This window comes from Podarcis pityusensis (genome assembly GCF_964106645.2).
Source record: "Podarcis pityusensis genome assembly, chromosome: 4".
Classification (NCBI taxonomy): domain Eukaryota; kingdom Metazoa; phylum Chordata; class Lepidosauria; order Squamata; family Lacertidae; genus Podarcis; species Podarcis pityusensis.
In genome coordinates, this window is record NC_138027.1 from 27,242,343 (window position 1) to 27,261,449 (window position 19,107).

The 19,107-nt window shown below is 42.7% G+C and overlaps 2 protein-coding genes across 8 annotated transcripts in view; one reads left to right on the forward strand and one right to left on the reverse strand.

Moving 5' to 3' along the window:
* The window catches only part of HSPH1 (heat shock protein family H (Hsp110) member 1), a gene marked incomplete at its 5' end in the record, with an annotated part of 48,123 nt that extends 35,252 nt beyond the window's left edge, over positions 1–12,871 (reverse strand). For all 3 annotated transcript variants that reach the window (XM_081004098.1, XM_081004097.1, XM_081004096.1), the window contains 2 exons: positions 8,694–8,752; positions 12,710–12,871. In XM_081004098.1, coding sequence (XP_080860224.1) covers positions 8,694–8,752; positions 12,710–12,871 — 221 coding nt within the window. The remainder of the gene's footprint in view (positions 1–8,693; positions 8,753–12,709) is intronic.
* B3GLCT (beta 3-glucosyltransferase) overlaps positions 12,777–19,107 on the forward strand; it is a 66,944-nt gene continuing 60,613 nt past the window's right edge. The window contains exon 1 of one of the 5 annotated variants that reach the window (XM_081004130.1): positions 12,777–12,921. In XM_081004130.1, coding sequence (XP_080860256.1) covers positions 12,870–12,921 — 52 coding nt within the window. In that variant the 5' untranslated portion in view covers positions 12,777–12,869. Of the gene's footprint in view, positions 12,922–12,969; positions 13,131–13,744; positions 14,615–14,737; positions 14,867–19,107 lie in introns of those variants that run through there. The other 4 variants (XM_081004133.1, XM_081004132.1, XM_081004129.1 and 1 more) reach the window with 4 other exon arrangements.

Here is a 19,107-nt window from a genome sequence, read left to right on the forward strand (position 1 = left end):
CACTTTGTAGCCTGCTCGCATGCAGTCACGGCAGAAGAGACAGCGAAGTTATTTGTAGAACACATTTTTAGGTTGCACGGGGTGCCATTGAGGGTGGTCTCAGACCAAGGAAAACAATTTACTTCCAGGTTCTGGAGGAAGCTCATGAGCTTACTGCAGGTGGAGGTCAACTTTTCGACTGCCCGGCACCCTGAAACCAACGGGCAGGCGGAAAGAGCAAACGGTGTCCTCCAGCAATACCTGAGGTGTTATGTCAATGACAGAGAGAATGACTGGGTAGAAAAGTTGGCGCTGGCGGAATTTGCCTACAACAATGCTGAGAATGTGTCCACAGGGATGAGCCCCTTCTTGGCTAATTATGGGTGTCATCCCAGGGCTTTCCCAGGGGGAGAAGGGGAGAGATGGAGCGTCCCGGCAGCCGAGCATTTTGTAGAAGAAATGGAAGCAATCCATCGTCAGCTCCAACTCAACTTAGAAAGGGCGAAGGAAGAATACAAGAGGCAGGCAGACAAGAACCGAAGGGAAGGTGAAACCATAAGGGTGGGAGATAGGGTGTGGCTGTCAACCCAAGGGTTGCCGTTCAAAGGAGGTTGTAAGAAATTAAGACCCAGGAGATTGGGTCCCTTTGAGGTCATTCAACAGGTCAACCCAGTGGCTTTCAGGCTCCGGTTACCCAACCACATGAAACTGCACCCAGTATTTCACAGGTCGTTACTGTCACCGTATGAGGGGGGACGAGAAGGGATGGCCACTCGGGGACCGGTCATAGAAGAAAGGGAATGCAGCAGCCATGTGGCAGAAATCCTCGACGCCAGGTGGAAGGGGGATCAGGTGGAGTATTTGGTAGCGTGGGAAGGAGAACCGGAGTCAGAAAACACTTGGGTAATGGCAGAAGATATCAATGACGAGGTATTGATAGAAACGTTCCATCAAAGGTTCCCAAGGAAACCTCAGCCTGTGGAGAGGTTCCGGAGGGAATACTTTGGGACCACCGATGAGGAGGAGGAGTTGGAAGGATTCCCGGACTCGGAAGGGGAAGGGGAGATGGACTCTGAGGAGGAGGAGTACTTCGAGACCAGGAACCGCAACAGGTGGAGAGAAGTGTTCGAGACATCGGAAGATGAAGGAAGTTCATTCCGGGGTTTTGCCTCCTCACCGCCCGTAGAGGAGGGGGTGGGAGGGGGTGAAGGGGGCCCTGGAGGGGAGGTGGATGTCAGGGAACTGCCATCGGAAGGAAGGGAGGTGAAAGGGCTCACACAGGTTGGGAGAGACTCAGCAGCTGAAGAGGGAACCAGTAGGGGGAGAGGAGGTGAGCTGAGGGAAAGTGAGCTGGAGGGATGGCTCAGAGACACTTCCAGCGAAAACAGTGGGGAGGTTTCAGGACCTCCTGTAGGGACACCCACTCCTCGCCGGAAACTGTCACGCAGAGAGTCCAGAAGACGTGTTTCCGTTAAGGAGCTTTTATGTTGGAAGCGATTCCGAAAGCAACCACTGTCGGAATCTGCCAGCGACTGACGGAGCCATGTTTAAGGGGCTCCGTTACAGACAGAGGTTTGCAAACTTGACCAAACTCTGAGGGACTTGGATTTTACACACAAGCAGCTCATCGTCCCATCACATATACTTTCACAAAATATGTTTTGACTCCAGTCCAACTGGAGTCTCTTACTTAAGTGGTTTCTTAATTAGGTTGACATTTTGTAAACTTGTTCGCTTCTTTTTTTACATGGAAGAGAACATTTTTAGACCACTTCAATTAGTAGGACAACACGTAGTATGTGTTACAATTTCAAATGTGCTTTTTCTGAAAAATACTAGATAAAAACAACAGAACATTATTTCAGAAAAATTTCTTTGCAAAATGCAAACATTAGTGATTGAAAGTTGTAATGACTGAGTGTTGGTGACTATCTGAAAAAAACAACCTTAATGAATGTTTAGAAGGGCTCTATTTTGATATTTATTTTACTATGTTACTATTTCATTATTTTTGTTTGGGGGGAAAACAAAGGTTGTTGGTGTCTAATAACAGCATCAAATCAGGGAAAAACTCTTTTAAACATAATCAGAATACTAGGGGGAGCTCTAACCACATGGAAAACACTGGTGTTCTTCACTTTTATAGGCGGAACAAGCTTGTCCCTATTATGATTTTTAGGAAATCATATTCCGTTGCTTGGATGGGTAGTAATCCTTCTTTAGAGCTCAGCTGTAGAATTTGTTTGCAGTCCTGGAGAAAGGAATGATAATGACTTTGAGCATGTGCAGAGTGCCTTTGTTTTGTTGCTAGCCATATCAAGCACACCAACATCTGGGATAGAAAGACTGGATATGGCTATAAGGAAACATGAGTAATGCACCCTTTTATTTTTTGACCCCGCTAAGCAGTTTATCCAATGGCAAAGAGACAGTAATGCTGACATACAGTAGTATCCATTTTTTTTGTTGTTCTTTTAAGATCACATTCTTCTATTTATTTATTCACTACATTTTTTATTTCACTCATTAACAATACACTCTGGACTGTGTAAAATTAAAAAAATGAAAACAAAACCCATGAAATATACAAATACACCATATTGAAGTAGTTAAAACACGAGAATAAAACAGACAGTACCGATAAATGTCTAAACAGCACTAATATGTATTTTTAAAACTGAAAATCCTGGGGAAATAAAATGACATTCACAGAGCAATAAATAAACTACAAAGTAAGTGCCCTCTTTAGTGAGGATATTCCACAGTAGAAGTGCCACCATTGAAAAGGCTCACTGCAGGGGCCACCTACTGTATCTCATTTGCCAGAGGAGCCTACAGAAGGGCCTTTGGAGAATGCTTACTGCTATATGATGATGATGATGATGATGATGATGATCACACACACACATGCTTTCTTTGGAAAGTTTTTAGGTCACATCCATGCCAGGATTCTTATAGCATTGCACTTCACTCTTGTTCTCAGGCTTGGTACGCTACTCTTTTTGCTTTTCTCATATGCATGTGTTTCCTGCTTTTGGAATTGCTATAGACTCAGCTACATTGGCAAAGAAAATGCACTTTATGTGTGTTGTTTTTGCATTCTAACACTGTGACACCAGATTGTGCTGTGGAGTTCTGTTTTTGCAAACCTAATTTCTCATACAAAGTTTGCAACGCAAGAATGGCAGATGAAAGTGATGGACTATATGACACTGGCTGAGATGACTGGCAGAATCCGCGACCAGGGGAAGGAGACGGCGGAAGAAGAATGGAAGAAATTTAAAATCTATCTTAAGGACTATTATAAACTTGATGAATGTTAGAATGTCGAGGTTTTGAGAAAGAAAGGGTTACAGCGATATAAGATTAGACTGAAGGAAAGATTAAGAAGACATATGTTTGACAGAACTATTTAGAAGTTGCTGGAAAATTTTGGACATTGGGATGCAGAAAGGGGAGGTATGGGGGAGTCCGAGAAAGAAGGTTTATGAAAAAAAGGTCATGAAATTATACGTGTTTGTATGTCTTTTTATATGTTTGTATTGTTTTAAAAATTTTGTAAAACTAATAAAAATTTATATATATATATAAAAAAAACAACAAAGTTTGCAACGCATTTAACTGAAACGCTTCTTCGTGTCTAGATCCATCCTAGGTTCACACTAATATCCTTGGTAATCTTTCATTCAACTTTTGTCCTTTTGCGGTCCTGGAAATAGTAACTGCATTCACTCACTATTCTATTTTCTTAAGTTGAATGCAGTGCAAACAGGGGTGGAGGGAGCAAATCTTGTATCCACACACTCATTCACAAACAGATAACTTGATAAAGTTTGTTGGGGTAAACAAAAACAATGGAACAGTGTGAGACTTCTGCCAAGGCAGTAACACAAAAGCATGTATCTCCTCAACATGGCTCAAGCTTTTTCACGAAACTACCTAGATATTATGTATAGACAGCCATAATCACAAAGCATGCCGACTAAACTGCACAGCTACATTTATAAGGCAGTGTTTGTATGTAAGTCTATGGTTTCCTGGAATTATATAAATAAATCTGTAACATCTGAAGGTGATATATACATCTACAGATATGCAGAAAATTAATATCTGGAAGAGTCATTAACTTGTCAAGTAATTCCTGCATGTTTGGAACTCTTCAAAAATATTAGTGAAGCAGAGCTCTGGTCAAGCTCTGAAAACTATTTCCCCACAAGCTCAGAAAACAGCTTGGTGTGTTCTAAAACCAAAACACTGAAAATAGCTTGGTTTATGCCAATTCTACGTCCTGTTCCACCCCAAAGGTCCCTAGGAGTACAACAGGGTTTGATCCTTCAGTAACCTCCTCCCCCTCACCCACCCACCTATCTGCCTGCCCTCTCCCCTTCCTCCAAACTCTCACTCCCATCCACCTCCTTATTTGCTTTGCTGCTTTAATGTCAGCCATGGCAGGGTGGAGAAGTTGCGCAGCAGTGCTGGGAAACTAGATGGTTCAGGGCTTCTGATATCTGGCTTTCAACTGCAGCAGTGTGCCAGACACCTTGCAGGCTGTGGGTGAGGAAAGGATCTCCATCCCACCACACTGCTGGAGTGGCAATGAATGCAGAAGGAAAGTGGGTGGGACGAAAGACTTGATTTCTCCAGCTCAGTTTTAAATCTCAGCCGGAGAAGAATTTTCTGGACACTTCAGAAGATCATACAAAGAGCCTGCTGGATCAGGCCAGTGGACCATCTAGTCCAACACCTTGTTCTCACATTGGTCACATAGATGTTTGTGGGAAACCCAGGTTTCCAGCAACTGGTATACAGAAGCATTACTGCCTCAACCATGGCCAGCATTATGAGCCACCAAGATTCAGATTTCCATGCCTGGCAATATGCGTTTCTGTGACATGGCAAACATGAGAACTATTTTTTAGTGTATTTAGTTTTGTTTGCTCTTTAGTGTATTTCTTCCGAATAGCAGCTGTGCTGAAGTTTTCCAGACCATAACCATGATTATAGCATCCATTTCCAATTGAATACATTTTAAATCACTGAAAACAATGTGCCCCACACCTGCATTGCCTTTTTATTACAACTGCTGTATGCAATGCTTAAACAATTTAAACACCACTGCATTTTCAGTACCCATAATATATGCTCTTGTCCTTGCCTGTAGGATCAATCACAGACTGCCGTGCTTGCAGAAGGACCTTCCTATTCAAAAGGTAATATTTTACCTTTATCTCTTGTAGGCAGAGCTGAGTATGGAAGGTGCTTGAAGCATGAGAGCTTGATTGCTGCAGCAAGCAACATAGAGGTATTTCATGTCCAGAGTGTATGTTGGTGTAGGGGAAAAGGGAGTGTAGACTTTTGCTGTATCCATTTCCCAGGGGGGCATATGAATATCAAATCAATATTTATTGTTTCTAATCTGAAAGTGCTTAATGTAGTTGTTGTTTTAGGAGGAAGGGCATTGGCTACTGGCCATCTATTTTCAGCTGTTTGTCTCATAATGATATGAATGCATGCTTGCACAAGGTAGCAAATGGCTGCTCAGAAAGTCCAGGGCAGGCTGCTAGAGCAGGATTGCAACCATCCTGCATGTAACAGAGGGATAAATGGAGTCCAGTCATGCACAAGCGCTGCAAAATTCTGATGCATCTTGCCTCTAAGAGTTTGGCATTAGAAAGATGGGACATGAATGGATTGCCTCTGCAGAAAGCTAAAACGGGGGAAAGTGACTTGTAGGGTCGCCACTTATTCACTTCCCCAACTGAGAAAATGCACCATCAAAAAAAGAGGACACAGAGTTCCATAAAATGTACCCAAGTGTAAATTTAGAAATTAGTATAATTTAAATAGAAATACATCTCACCATAGTGGGGGGGGGGGATGTGATCAGGTGCTAGCTCAGTCTGCTGTCAAGGTGCTAACTGCTGGTTGGCAGCTTCAAGGTGGGACTGTGCACATCTGACATCCATATGTTCATTTTAAGTTTTGAAAAGCCCTCTGCACAAGACTTCACAGTGTAACTGGAAGCCCAATAACATTTTTTTAACAACTAGTGTTGTAGTATCACATTATAATACAAAAATAACATTATGTTATATTGGTATACTTCTTTTTTATTATATATGTGTGTGTGTGTGTGTGTGTGTTAACGTGTGTGTATGTGTGAAAACAATGATCCCGGTCTGGTGCTGATGCACACAGGGAAAGGCAGGTCTGAAGGTGCAGAACCACAGATTGCTCCAAGTGAGCAGCTTGCTTCCTCGAAGATTAGAAGTTCACCCAGCCTTTTTAAACCTTTGTCTCTTGTAGCGATCTTAAAAGCCCAGTGTCGCTGGCCTGAAGGCAGGTGTTACCCCCTATGTTCTGTAGCCACCTGTCTGGTGTGCTTTCTTCGCCAGTGAGTAGTGTGGGTGACATTTGGTTTCTCAAGCCCTGGTGGTATGCAAGGTCCTTCTAACAGCCTTAGGCACACTGGTCTCCTGACCTACAGCAACAAGCTCTGAACTTGATCTGGCTCCTTAGCTGGAGGCTTTGCAGCCTCCAGCTTTGTGTTGTTATTGCTGCAGGATTTAGGACAGTAATCACTTTAATGATAATTAAAAGATTGATTTAAAAAAATGGAACAAAGGTAAGAGTGAATGTGTGCTGAGATTCAAATGGTGTCACCCATGGCAGGTATGTCACAGCTGACTGGTGTGGATGGAATGTAGCAGGATGTTAACATAGGAAAAGTTAGTGTGGAGTAGTGTGGAGTCCTGATAGTGTGGAAAATTCATTGTAACGTACAACAGAACAATAAATAGTTTGTGTTAGGCTGGAAGCAACCTTAGAGTATACAAACAGCTGAATACTGAGTCCCACTCATTCTGACCTGGCAGCCACAGGCAATATATTAAAAGGATTTTTAAAAACTGAAAATGTTGTCTCTTTTTTGGTACCAGTTAGATCTTTTTTTCCTTGGGCTAATAGCAGCAGGGGGCAGGTTGTAAATGGAATCATAGCAGAGCAGAAAGGGTCAAAATCTTCGCTCTTATGTGCTGCACTTCCAATGAATATTTTGCCCTGTATGTTGCAGACCCCACAGCTACTATTAATTAAAAAGCAAATAAACTGATAGCCTTAGTGATACATTATGTCAAGTTTGGCTCTAGAGTGGTAGTGAATACCAAGGGTCCCCAAGTATAAGTCTAAGGGGCTGCTGAACTTACTAAGCAACCCTGTGGTGGTTGTATCTTTGCATCGTAGGACTGCATCCTTAAAAGCATAGCAGAGGAAAGTTTGTGGAATCTAGAAGAAAAAAGAAAACTATTGCCTTTTTGATTCAGGATAGACAAAAGAAATTCAATTAAGTAAATTGGCCTGCTCTGCTTTCGGTATCATTGTTTTACTGCTCAGTTGTAAATCCAGCTAATTAGGCATACTTCTAATTGATTTCTGCCTGATGTGTGTGCATGGAGAAGAGTCAAAAGAAAGTGAAAAAAAATTCCTGTGCTGAATCCTTTGAAAGAGTTCAGATAATCCATTCTTATCTTCCATCATGTTTCTTCTTAATGTACTCTTAAATGATTTTGAATTTGTATTGAGCATTATCGCTGATACAAGCATGTTATCGAAGTTTTTAGGATTAAAACGTGAACTGCTTAGAAATCTGTTGTTGCACCTTATTGGTAAAAATTGACAATCCAGTACAGTGGTACCTCGGGTTAAGAACTTAATTCGTTCCGGAGGTCCGTTCTTAACCTGAAACTGTTCTTAACCTGAAGCACCACTTTAGCTAATGGGGCTTCCTGCTGCTGCTGTACCGCCGGAGCACGATTTCTGTTTTCATCCTGAAGCAAAGTTCTTAACCCGAGGTACTATTTCTGGGTTAGCGGAGTCTGTAACCTGAAGCGTATGTAACCCGAGGTACCACTGTATAGGCATGAAGTCCCATGTAAACTGGAATCAGCAGGGGACAAATAGAAAACATAAAAACCTGCCTACATATTCATCTATCTCAGCATTCTCTACTGCAGGGGGGGGGTGGCTTACCAGCTCAAGAGCCAAATTCCTTCAGCATAGCCTTCCAGGGGCCACATGCCACTGGCAGGTGAGGGCAGATGCAAAAGTAGGCAGAGCTCATTTTACCTTTGTACAGGGGCTCGTTTTTACACTCGCACACAAGGCTCTCTCTATCTTCCATCCAGGCAAGGAAGACACATTTTCAGACTTTAAGGGCACACTGCAGCCAGGGGAAAACACAAAAGAATGGCACAAAGGAAGGCTGGTGGGGTGTGTGGCCCTGGGGCCAGATAGAGAGGCCTGGAAGGGCCACGTTTGGCCCTTGGGCCTAAGGTTCCCCACCCTTGGTCTACTGTGATCAGCACCAGCTCCAGTGTATTGGGCAGAGGTGTTTTCTGGCTCTGCTCTGCTCTGAGATTGGCAGTGTCTGTTACTAATGGTGGGAACTTCTGCTTTGCCATCTTCGGATAATTGGAGAAAGAGCAAAAAACCAGCAAATGCTTTTTGTTGACACAGAACACCTTTTCTGGGTGTTTTATTTAAATAAAAAAATTGTCCTTGGCATTATTTTTCAACTGGGAAATATCAAAATATTCACAAACTATACCCCAACTTCTTCATTCCCAGATGTGATGGTTAATAACAGCAGCAGCAGCAACAACAACAACTGGTCTTTTTTTAAAGAAAACCTTCAACTTTTTAAAAACGATACTTGCCTGTAGCCATGTAGCCTCGAAGGATTTAAATTATATCTTGTTTTCTTTGTCCTGGCAACCTGTATTACAAATAGGACACATGAATAATTTACAAATGGAAATCTCAGCAATATAATATAAAGCTATACAATGTCAGACAGGCATTTATTGCTGAGAGATAAATGTTTGTTATTATTATCCTTCACATAGGTAATGCTCCCAGAATTCAGAGCAAGGCTAGAAATAATATTGTGATTCCTACATTTTTAAAAATAATGACTCCATAGAACAACTCTGCCATAAGAAATGCTGTGTCCAGCAAGTAAGATATAGAATCTTGACCATAGAAAATTATCATGTGATAATTATTCTTTCAGGGCTAATAAAATCATTTTTTTGGATGTGCTTGATTTCAAAATTATAATGAGTGCTACAAAAGGGTATTTAACAGACATGCCCTGTGAGTCTATATATGTTTACTCAGAAGCAAATTTTATCTGTCTCAACGGGTCATGGGACTAAGAAACTGTGCATTACATCCATTCCTCAATGAGATTTAGGCCCAAGTAATTGAGACCTAGATCCAACTTCTCAAGCAACACATGAGTTCCTTCAAAGAGTGATAAACAAACAAACAATCTCACTGGGCATGTCCAAACGTAGGTCTTTGCACTCCAATCAGAACGCTGTCTTACAGGGGAAAGTATGGTAAATTGCTATAGTTAAATGGACTGGCATGACATGAAGACAGTCTGGGGAACGGATTTGGCATTCAGGGCGTCTTGAGGTTGCTAAAATTAAAACAGCACAATCTGTTGTAACTGTACGTGTTGTTTTGAAAATTATTGAAGAGTAAAGTCAACAGATTATATTCCTCCATATAAAATGTTTCCATGTTATGTGGTGGTAATATTTCATTTCTGTTGACTACACAGGTATCTCTAGGTACATTGAACTTGTCATTTGAACTACAGTTAAATTTCTTGATGGAAACCCTTGGTTCATTTCACTTCTAAGACATTGAATTACAGAATGAATCAGTGCAGATGTCCTTCAGCTATATATAGTTTTAATTAGAAGATGGATTTTGTGCAGCATACATCAGGTGAGGAGGATATTTTCTATATAAGTCTGTTTGAGGACTGCAGCCTTGAAATGCATACGTAACTTTGTAATGGTGCTTGTTTTCTAACGGTTTGCATTATTGTTTCCAGTTGAAAGGTAAAAACTGGTGTATCATTTGAATGTGTCTTAAAAGGCACTAATACAGTATTTACCAATATAAAATCTGTTTAACCATTTTATTGCATTGCTAATATAGGGTTTTCATTAATATTTTAACACCTCCTTGCTCTGTTTACAAGCTGTTGCTTGACAGTTAATGGCATTCTGTTTTCTGTGAAGAGGAAAAGTGCTTGAAACGTTAAAAAGTGAGGAATGCATGCTGACCCCGATCCATTAAAAAAACCACATGAAGCAAATGGCAAATCTCACTCATGCAGGATTGTTGTGATTGCTGGCGCATCATCATACCGCGGTATGCCCCGCGGAGAGCCTCAAGGTCCATAAATAGCAACACCCCAGAGGTCCTGGGTCCTAAGGAAGTCAGATTAGCCTCAACCAGAGCCAGGGCCTTTTCAACACTGGCTCCGACCCGGTGGAACGCTCTATGTCATGAGACCAGGGCCCTGCAGGGTCTGATTTCTTTCGGCAGGGCCTGTAAGACAGAGTTGTTTTGCCTGGCCTTTGGCTTGGAATCAACTTGATCCCCTCCCCCTCTTTCCTTTTTCCTTCTGTGATGGAACTCATATTTGGGGACTTCCCTGGCTTTTTTCTGGCCCACGTAGGACCAGTCTGGATAGTTGGCCTTGGTGAAGATTTGACGTTTTCATCCTCAAAAAGTTTTTGAGTTTCTACTGAAATGAGGCTGCATTTTAATTTTGTACTTAATCTTGTTTTTGAGTTGTATTTTAATCAATTGTTTTTACCTGATGTTAGCTGCCCTGAGCCCGGTCTTGACTGGGGAGGGCGGGGTATAAATAAAAGTTGTTGTTGTTGTTATATCATAATAAATGTTTTTTCTGTTACCAAATGTTAAAAGACAGTGTGTGTTAAAGAAAGTTGGCTTTAAAAAACACAGTCCTATGAATGTACACTCACAAGTCTATCCTACTGAGTTCAATGGGAGTTACTTCAAAGTAAATGTGCATAGGATTGCAGTTCTAACAGCATAAAAAAGTACAAGGTTAAATCACCACCACAACAACTAATTGTTATGGCTGCTGCTTTCAAGGGGCAACATTATCTGTCTGTTGTAGTTTTAACCTTCCTGAAATGTTATTAAAGTATCCTTTTTTAGCTGGGGTTTTTTATTATTATCCTTGCTGTTTAATTTTCTGAGCTTTTGCTGAGACTATAATACTATTTAAAATCCATGAATTATTTTCCCTTAAGTGATAAGTTTAAAAATGTATTCTATAGTTCTCCTTAGAGAACTGAATAGCCTGAAGATGTTTGCTATATTTATCGTGCTTCCTAGATGGGATGGTGTGTTTGCAAAGTATGTATAGTGTTTGTAGCAGAATATCTTAAGTTTTTAAGTGTGTGCAGAACAAGTTATTTTCTAAATGAATTAATGTTGATTAACCATAGCTTCTGGGTCTGTATGCAATAGTTTAAAATGGCATTTTGATTACCATTTCACATGTGTGTATGCATTAAAAAGAAATTCATCCCTAAAGACTTCTTAGTCAATGCTTACAACAAAATAAACACACATTTTTTATGTTTTTCTTCTAGGAATACTGCTCTGGAAACCATTCCTAAATGAACCACGTAACCATGATCTTTGGTAATTCCTATCCATGCTGCACCATTAATGTGGAATGGAACCTTAGCACCCTGACTAGAAGTTTGACAGGTAACTAGTACATAAGAAAAGTGGTTGGGTATATGTCTCAAGGAAAGTGAAAAACATGAACTGGTGAAAGTTGCTGCATGTTGAAAATTTGTGTGGACATGAATAATGTGAAGGTTATCTTGTTAAAAGGGTTGTAGCTAAATATTTAATGGAGTTTTGTAGAGGTTGTGCCTTCTAACCTAAGCACAGCTAGCTGTAATTAGTTTATTGTTGATTTAGTAAGCCCTCAGCATGAAAGTCTAACTTAGGAAGTGGTAAAATGTCATAAGCCCCACTGCATTTCACAAGATTTGTGCTAGTCTTTGTTGTCAGATCTAAACAAACAAAAACAGCTGGAACAGAACAGCGTAGAGTTCATGCTCCAGGTTGTCTATGATGGATTTGATCCTAAGCAGAGATACCCAGAGGCGATGCCAATTTTTAAGTGGATCAAATACGGCTTGGTGCTTGCTTGGATTCTTGGGGCGCATTGAATGCCAAAACTGAGCCAGCAAGGCCCTTCTTAGGCTCTTAATTATGTCCAGGCGCCATTTAACACAGGTGAGTTACGCCTTGATATTTTTCAGAGACCCGAGTATGCAGTCTTTGTTTATGTTCATTAAAAATCAATGGGAGGCCTTGAGGACGCTGACTGTTTTTTTCTCTCCTGCCTTAAGACTGCACAAGACAGGAGTCAGCCCACACCTGAATTAGCTTCCCCTGAATTCCCTTCTCCTGTCATGTTCTGTTCGGCCTCACTTCATTGAACATTAACGGGCATGTCTTGTGCCCGGGAGACGAGGGAGGTGACTCTTCCCGGCGCCTGTTTTGAGAGCACCCAAGCAGGCGAGTCGTGAGGCGGGTCAGCGGGCGCCCTGGGGTGGGGGCTGCGGGTCTCCACACACACACAGCCCAAGCTGCCCCGGTGAAGGAAGAAGAAGCCCTTGAGCAGCCGTCGAGGAAGAGCCGAGGCGCCGCTCCAAACGGTTCGCGTCGGTTATCTTGAGGAGAAGTGAGCGGCGGCCGTTTCGGCCCGCGAGATGGCGCCGCTGAGCCTCCAACTCTTTCCCTCTCTCTCTCCCTCTCTCTCTCTCCCCTCACAGGCTTCCCGGCGCCCGGTTCTGCTGGGCGGCGATACCTCCTCTGAGGCCGCTCGGAGTCGGCTCCGCTCCTGCCAGCAGAGGCGGAACAGCGGCCAGTGGCGAAGTCCCGGGAAGAGAGGACGGGCTCCCCGCCGCGAGGAACAGGAGTGGAGCCGAAGCTGCTGCTGGTGCCGCCTGCTCCTCCTCCTCCTCGCCATGCCCCGCGCTTTAGCCGCCTGCCTTTTCCTGCTCCCGCTCTGCGCCCGGGGTGAGTGGGGCGGACGGAGAGGGGACATTTTGTGGCGCGCGGACGGCGGTTGGGAGGAGACGCCGCGGCGCCGCTTCCCCTCTCGGGCAGGCGGGGGAAAGAGAGGTCGAGAAGCCGCCGCCGCCGCCGAGCCGCCCTGTGGCTGCCTGCCGCCGCGTCGTGAGGGGAACCGGATACGCGAGGGAGCCTCTCTGCCCCGCTTCCTTGAAGTTTGTTCGTGGGATGGGCGGGCGTCCCCTTCGCGTGTAGTCGAGCGGCAGCCACTCCGCCCGTCCGTTTCCTTCTCCCTTCAGGGTTTAAACCGCTGCCGTCGCCGCACAGAGACAGCCAGCCCTGAGGAAGCGCTTGTTTTCCTGAGGTGGCGCTGGCGGTGGGTGGGCGCTGAGCCCCAGGCGAAAGAGCCCGAGCAGCTCATCTCCAGAAGGGCGGCTGCAAACCCCGGGGTGGCGGGTGGGGAGAGCCTTTTGGCACCGACGGCACGGCTTGGTGCGGCAGAAGCGGCTTTCGTGGGCTAGGATAACCCGCCGTAGCCTCGGAGGAAGCGGCGTTTTAAATCCACAAAAGCTCCTACCCAGAGGTCAGGGACCTTATTTTTATTTTGGGGGGGGGGGTTGTGTGGGGCGCTGCCGAGAAAGCTCACGGCATAAGACGGCACAGAGCATAATAAGATCGCCACCTTCTGCGTCAAGGAGATTTAGTCGAAGGCAAACAGCCAAGCCGTTCCCGATTCCACCTGTAAAGCCAGCGGTAGTGGGCTATTATGGGGCAGGTATTTTCAACCTGTTAGGACCCACTTTTAACCCGAGCGTGCGTTTGGGGACCCATTTCTTCACCCTTTTGCCATATATTTGCATGGGAGTGGTAGTGCTCCTGTTGCGACCCACCTCAACCCACTAGCCTAGACCAGCGGGCTAGGGAAAAATCCACCCTTTTAGCTGTGTTTCTGAGCATGACAGGGTGCATGAAGGCTACACTTAAAGGTCTAAGGTCCGCCAGAACACAGCTGGGCTGTTTTTATTCCCCCTGGGGAAATGTGCTCTGAGTAGTTTGCTTGTTTTTAAAAGGGTGGCTGATTAATATGTGTTAAGTGATTGGGAATGTGTGCTGACAATGGTGTTCACAAAGAAGGACCTTTAACCATTATACTGATCCGCTGACAAAAATTACTGCTCCCCAGTGAGCTACATCAATTCCCCTTTCTAATTCCTCCTCACTGGAACTGGTTTTTCAAAGGAGGACCTTCTGATTGAATTGGCTGCACCTTCCATTTATTTGTTTAATATCCTGCCTTTTCCCCAGAACCAGAACTTAAGGCGGCTCACAAAAATTAAAACAACATGGATAAAAGACAGTTAGCTAAAAACATATATGAAGATAATAGTTAAAAAATAACTAAACTGTGATGGAGTTAAAACAGTGTAAAAAAATCTATTAAAATATAAATATTTAAAACAGCCCAGCACTATTGAGAGCTCTTTCCTTAAAAGCAGTCAGTTCCCAAAGCATGTTGGAATAAAACAGTCTTCACCTGCCAGTGGAAGAGCAACAAGGAGAGAGCCAGTTTAGAACTCCCTAGACAGAGAGGCTAAAGCCTGGGAGCAGCCCATGAGAAGGCTGCACACCCACAGAACGTGCTGTGAGGATGGTGGGACTGAGAGAAGGGCTTCCTCAGAAGTTCTCAGAGCCTGGACAGGTTTGTATAGCAGAAACACTTATAGGGCTTTATAGGTCATAACTATCACTTTGAATTGTGCCCAGAAATAGATTGGGAGCCAGTGGAGCTGTTAAAGCAAGGGGAGTTATGCTTCATTTTCAGCTGCGGAAGCTAGTTGGGGCTATACGTATACAACAGCCTAGTGAAGGAGCCTGTTTCATGAGCAAGAGGGAAGCCCCAGCTGATGCAGCATCTTTGCCTCAGTGACAAAATGTCAAGCCAAGATAACAAGTGAGTTAAGCATGCAGTTAGAAAGCCAGGAGCAGTGTGGGAGCTATCCAGTATATTTTACAGAATGTCTCATGCACAGTTATGTGCCTGTTGGATAGAAGTCATGATTTTGTACTCAGTGCAATGAACTCCTGGCCCCTAGGGAACAAGCTCATTCCCTTCAGGCCAAGGTAGCAGAACTGGAGAAGCTGAGAGAGACAGGTTGGTGGATGAAACTCTTGTAGATGCCATAGCTGCATCCTGTTCCCAGGGTAGCAACCCCTTTGCTGCCATGGAGAATGAGAGTCTTGGGGAAGGAGAGCATCAGTAATTTAGAATGGATCTCATTTTGGGAGATGAGCAGTTTTCCTCTTGTGTCAAGGATAGTCCTCCAAGTTGGAGGTTGGGTGATCCTGGTAGTGCCTGATTAAATCATTAGGGGTGCAGATAGTTGGCCTTGTGATGGGCATGCTGACTATATGTCAACTTGCCTGACTAAAAGGAGCAGACTCTTCCTCAGAATTGCTATGGGTGATGATACTAGGCCCTAAGAGTAATTTACTACCTGACCAAATGGTTCAGGGTGATGGAGAATGAAATCAATGAGGCAACCAAATGAGGATGTGTTTTAGTAATGGGTCACTTCAGTTATTTTCACATAGACTGGGTTCATATGTTTTCCAGTGATGACAAAGAGCTAAATTTTCTAAGTACTGTTAATGATCACGCCCTACAGCAGTTGGTCCTGTAACTGACCAGAGGGATGTCACCCAGGACCTGGGGCAAGATGTGTTGTTGAACTGATTAGGAACAGTAACCACAGTGCTATCAAATTCAACATGTATGTAAGTGGGCAATCGCCAAGAAAATTGGAACACAATCACATTTGACTTAAAAAGATGAAACTTCCCTAAAATGAGGAGATTGGTAAAAAGGAAAGAGAAAGGGAAGATAGATGTCTCTAGAATGCTTGAGGGTTGTTCACCATAACAGAAGTTCAGTCTGATTGCATCTTTCTTGACTGCAGGTCAAGAAAGGTACCACCAGGGACAAGCTGTTGAAGCTGTTGAAGGAAGCTGTTGAAGGCAAAAAGGTCTTCACAGCAGTCTTTGCATCTGTATTCACAGTGGAAAATGCAATTAGTCTCTAGGATTAGCCTTTGTGCCAGAGGACTGGAAGTGGCATCAATTTTTAAAAAGGCATCCAAAGAAGATCTGGGCAAGTCTGTTGTGGGAAAACTGGCAGAAACTGTTATTAAAGATAGAATTACCAACCATGTAGTATAACAGGTCTTGCTGAAGCAGAACTGGTATGGCATCTGCAAGGATGTCTTCTCGCACTAACCTTTTAGAGTTCTTTGAGAGTCTCAAAAAGCATATACATGGAAATGATTCAGTCAATAGTGTGTATTTTGACTTTCAAAAAGCTTTTGATAGTTCCGCACGAAAGACACTTGAGTAAGCTTAGCTGTCATTGAATATGAGGAAATCACCAGTTATGGATCAGTAACTGCTTTAAAGAACAGGAAGCAGAGAGTAGGAATAAATGGCCAGTTCTTCCAATGGAGGGATATAGAGATTGAGACCTGTGCTTTTTAATTTGCTATTCTAAGTGATTTAGAGTTAGGGGTGAGCAGTTAGGTAGTCAAGCTTGCTAATGATACCAAATTGTTTATGGTGGTTAAAGCAAAAAGGGGATTGATAGGAAATCCCAAAGGATATCTCCAAACTGGGTGCAATATGGCAAATGTGTTTCAATGAATACAAGTGTAAAGTGTGAACCAGCTGTGATTGCCCAGGAATGAGATCTTAGTGGTGGAGAGCTCAATTAAGGTGTTGACCTAGTGTGTGACAGCTGTAAAAAAGGCAACTTTCTAGTTAGGGAAAGGGCTGAAAATAAAACTGTCAATATCTTAATACCATTATACAAACCTATGGTAAGACCACACCTGGAATACTGTGTACACTTCTGGTCATCTCATGAGATACCATAGAGCTGGAAAAGGTTTGTAAAAGGGCAACCTAAATTATCAAGAGTCACTCCCATATGAGGAAAGGTTACAATGTTTGGTTCTTTTTAGTTTAGAAAAAAGTCCAGTAAGGGGGGGGGGCATGTTAGCAGGAATAAGCATACAGTATACATGATGCGCAGGAAGTAGATAAGGAGAACTCTTTCTCTTATATTGCTTGAACTCGGGGCCATCCAATGAAGCTGACTGATGGAAGATTCAGGACAAACCAAAGAAAGTACTTATTAACATAGTACATGGTAAAAACTATGGAATTCCTGCCACATGATGTAGTGATGTCTGCTAGCTTGGGAGGGCTTTAAAAAGGAATCAGACAAATTCATGGTGGATAAAGCTTATCAGTGGCTGCTAGTCATTATTACTATGTTCTACCTCCATTGTTGGAGTCAGTATGCCTCTGTATACCAGTTTCTGGGAATCACAAATAGGGAGAGTGTGATTGAGCTCATGTACTGCTTGTGGCCTTCCCTAGACATCTGGTTGATCTTTGTGAGAACAGGATGCTGAACACGACAAGCCTTTGACCTGGCTCCACAGGTCTTTTCTTATGTTACTAACACCCTTGGCTACTTAGAATCATTGGACACAAATTACTGACAGGTGTTTGAGCATAAAGGGTTCTTGTGCCCTTTTCAGTGTGGATCAAATCACACATTGCTCTTTCATTAGATGCTGAAGTGAAAAACCATAGTTTTACATGTGGCATCAACTAATTAATTCTCCCCTAGCATATGTTACACACAGAGATTGCATGTAGCATTAATCTATGGCATTCATATGTGTAGTATGAATATGATATAATATTTAGATTTCTGAGTTTAGTTCTTTCAACTCAGTTATAATGCTAGCAGATCTTTTTTGGCTAGGTTACAGGCTGTTGCAGTTTTGTGCAGCAGCAGTCAGGAGAATTGATATTAAAACTTCACAGTAAAAGAATGATTTATTTTGCTGTTTTACTGCTCCTGGCTGCCTCTGTATCAAAGATCTTGAACTTTCTGAGTAATAACAGCAGGGAAGAAGTAAATTGTGAAAATATATCAGTAATAGGTTTTGGGTGTTGTGAAAGTAGATTAAAAAATGTACTACTGGACAGGCAGGTGAGCTTTCATTAAATGATAAATACCATAGAATCTCCCAAGATTGTATTTGTAAAAATCAGAATTCCAGCTATAGGGAATAAAAATAAATTATAATTTTGGAGCAAATACTTTGCAGTCCCAGTTTGCCTGACTCATTATAGGAAAGAAAAGTGTCTGCAGATGAACAGATTCTGTATTATGGGCATTCTCAAATTTTGTAATATTTTGTTGTCTTAAGGATTCAGTCCTATACCAGCTTACTTGGGACTAAGCCCCATTGAACTCAGGGAGACTTTGAGTGTATAGAATTAAGCTGTAAATTAAGAAGCTCCTCTCTATATTTGGACATCTACAGGTATCTGGCTGCATAACCCCATGTTCTGGTAGACAATAAGAAAGAAAAGGAGCAGGGTATGCTTTCTTAAGTTAAGAGCTTTTTCTTTCTCTCTCTTTCTTTCTTTAAAAATATTGCCATTATTAGGTCTGCAGCACCAAGGAATGGAAGTGCTGATGCAAAGGTCTTTTCATTAGTGGTATCTAAGTCTATTTATAACATTTATATCCTGCCCTTCAAAAAGATTTTTCCCAGGGTGTCTGCATTCTTAAAGCAAGAAATACCAGGTAATGCAGTTTTTCACACATGAAACACCTTTCCCAGAGAGATACACTAGGCTTGGTATCTTCAACCTTTTCAGACCCAAGACCCATTTTTAACTGAAACATGCATTTAGAGACCCATTTCTTAATCTTTTACTATATAGTTGCACGGCTCCTGTTGCAAACCCACTAGTGGGTCCTGACCCACCAGCTGAAGACTAGGCTATCCAGCACCTCAGTTGCAAATGGGTTCAAATTTGTCAGCAGCAGGTGTTGTAGGTAGATGCTTTCTAAAACAGTATTAATATTTCTAAAAACTTTTGACTAAAGGCAACTAATACATTTTAAACAATAAAAATTATAAAATCATGAACCTCTTGCATAAGATTTCATCCCTGCAGCAGAAGGCAGAGTTCTTTCTAGAACTTTGCACTGGGTCAACTATTCTGATCCTTTTGGGAGTAATTTTGATAAGCATGGGAATTGTGGCAGTCTTCATGTAGCTTGTGCTTGTTGGTTGGATTGAATTAATATGTCTGATACCTGTTTCAGAGTGC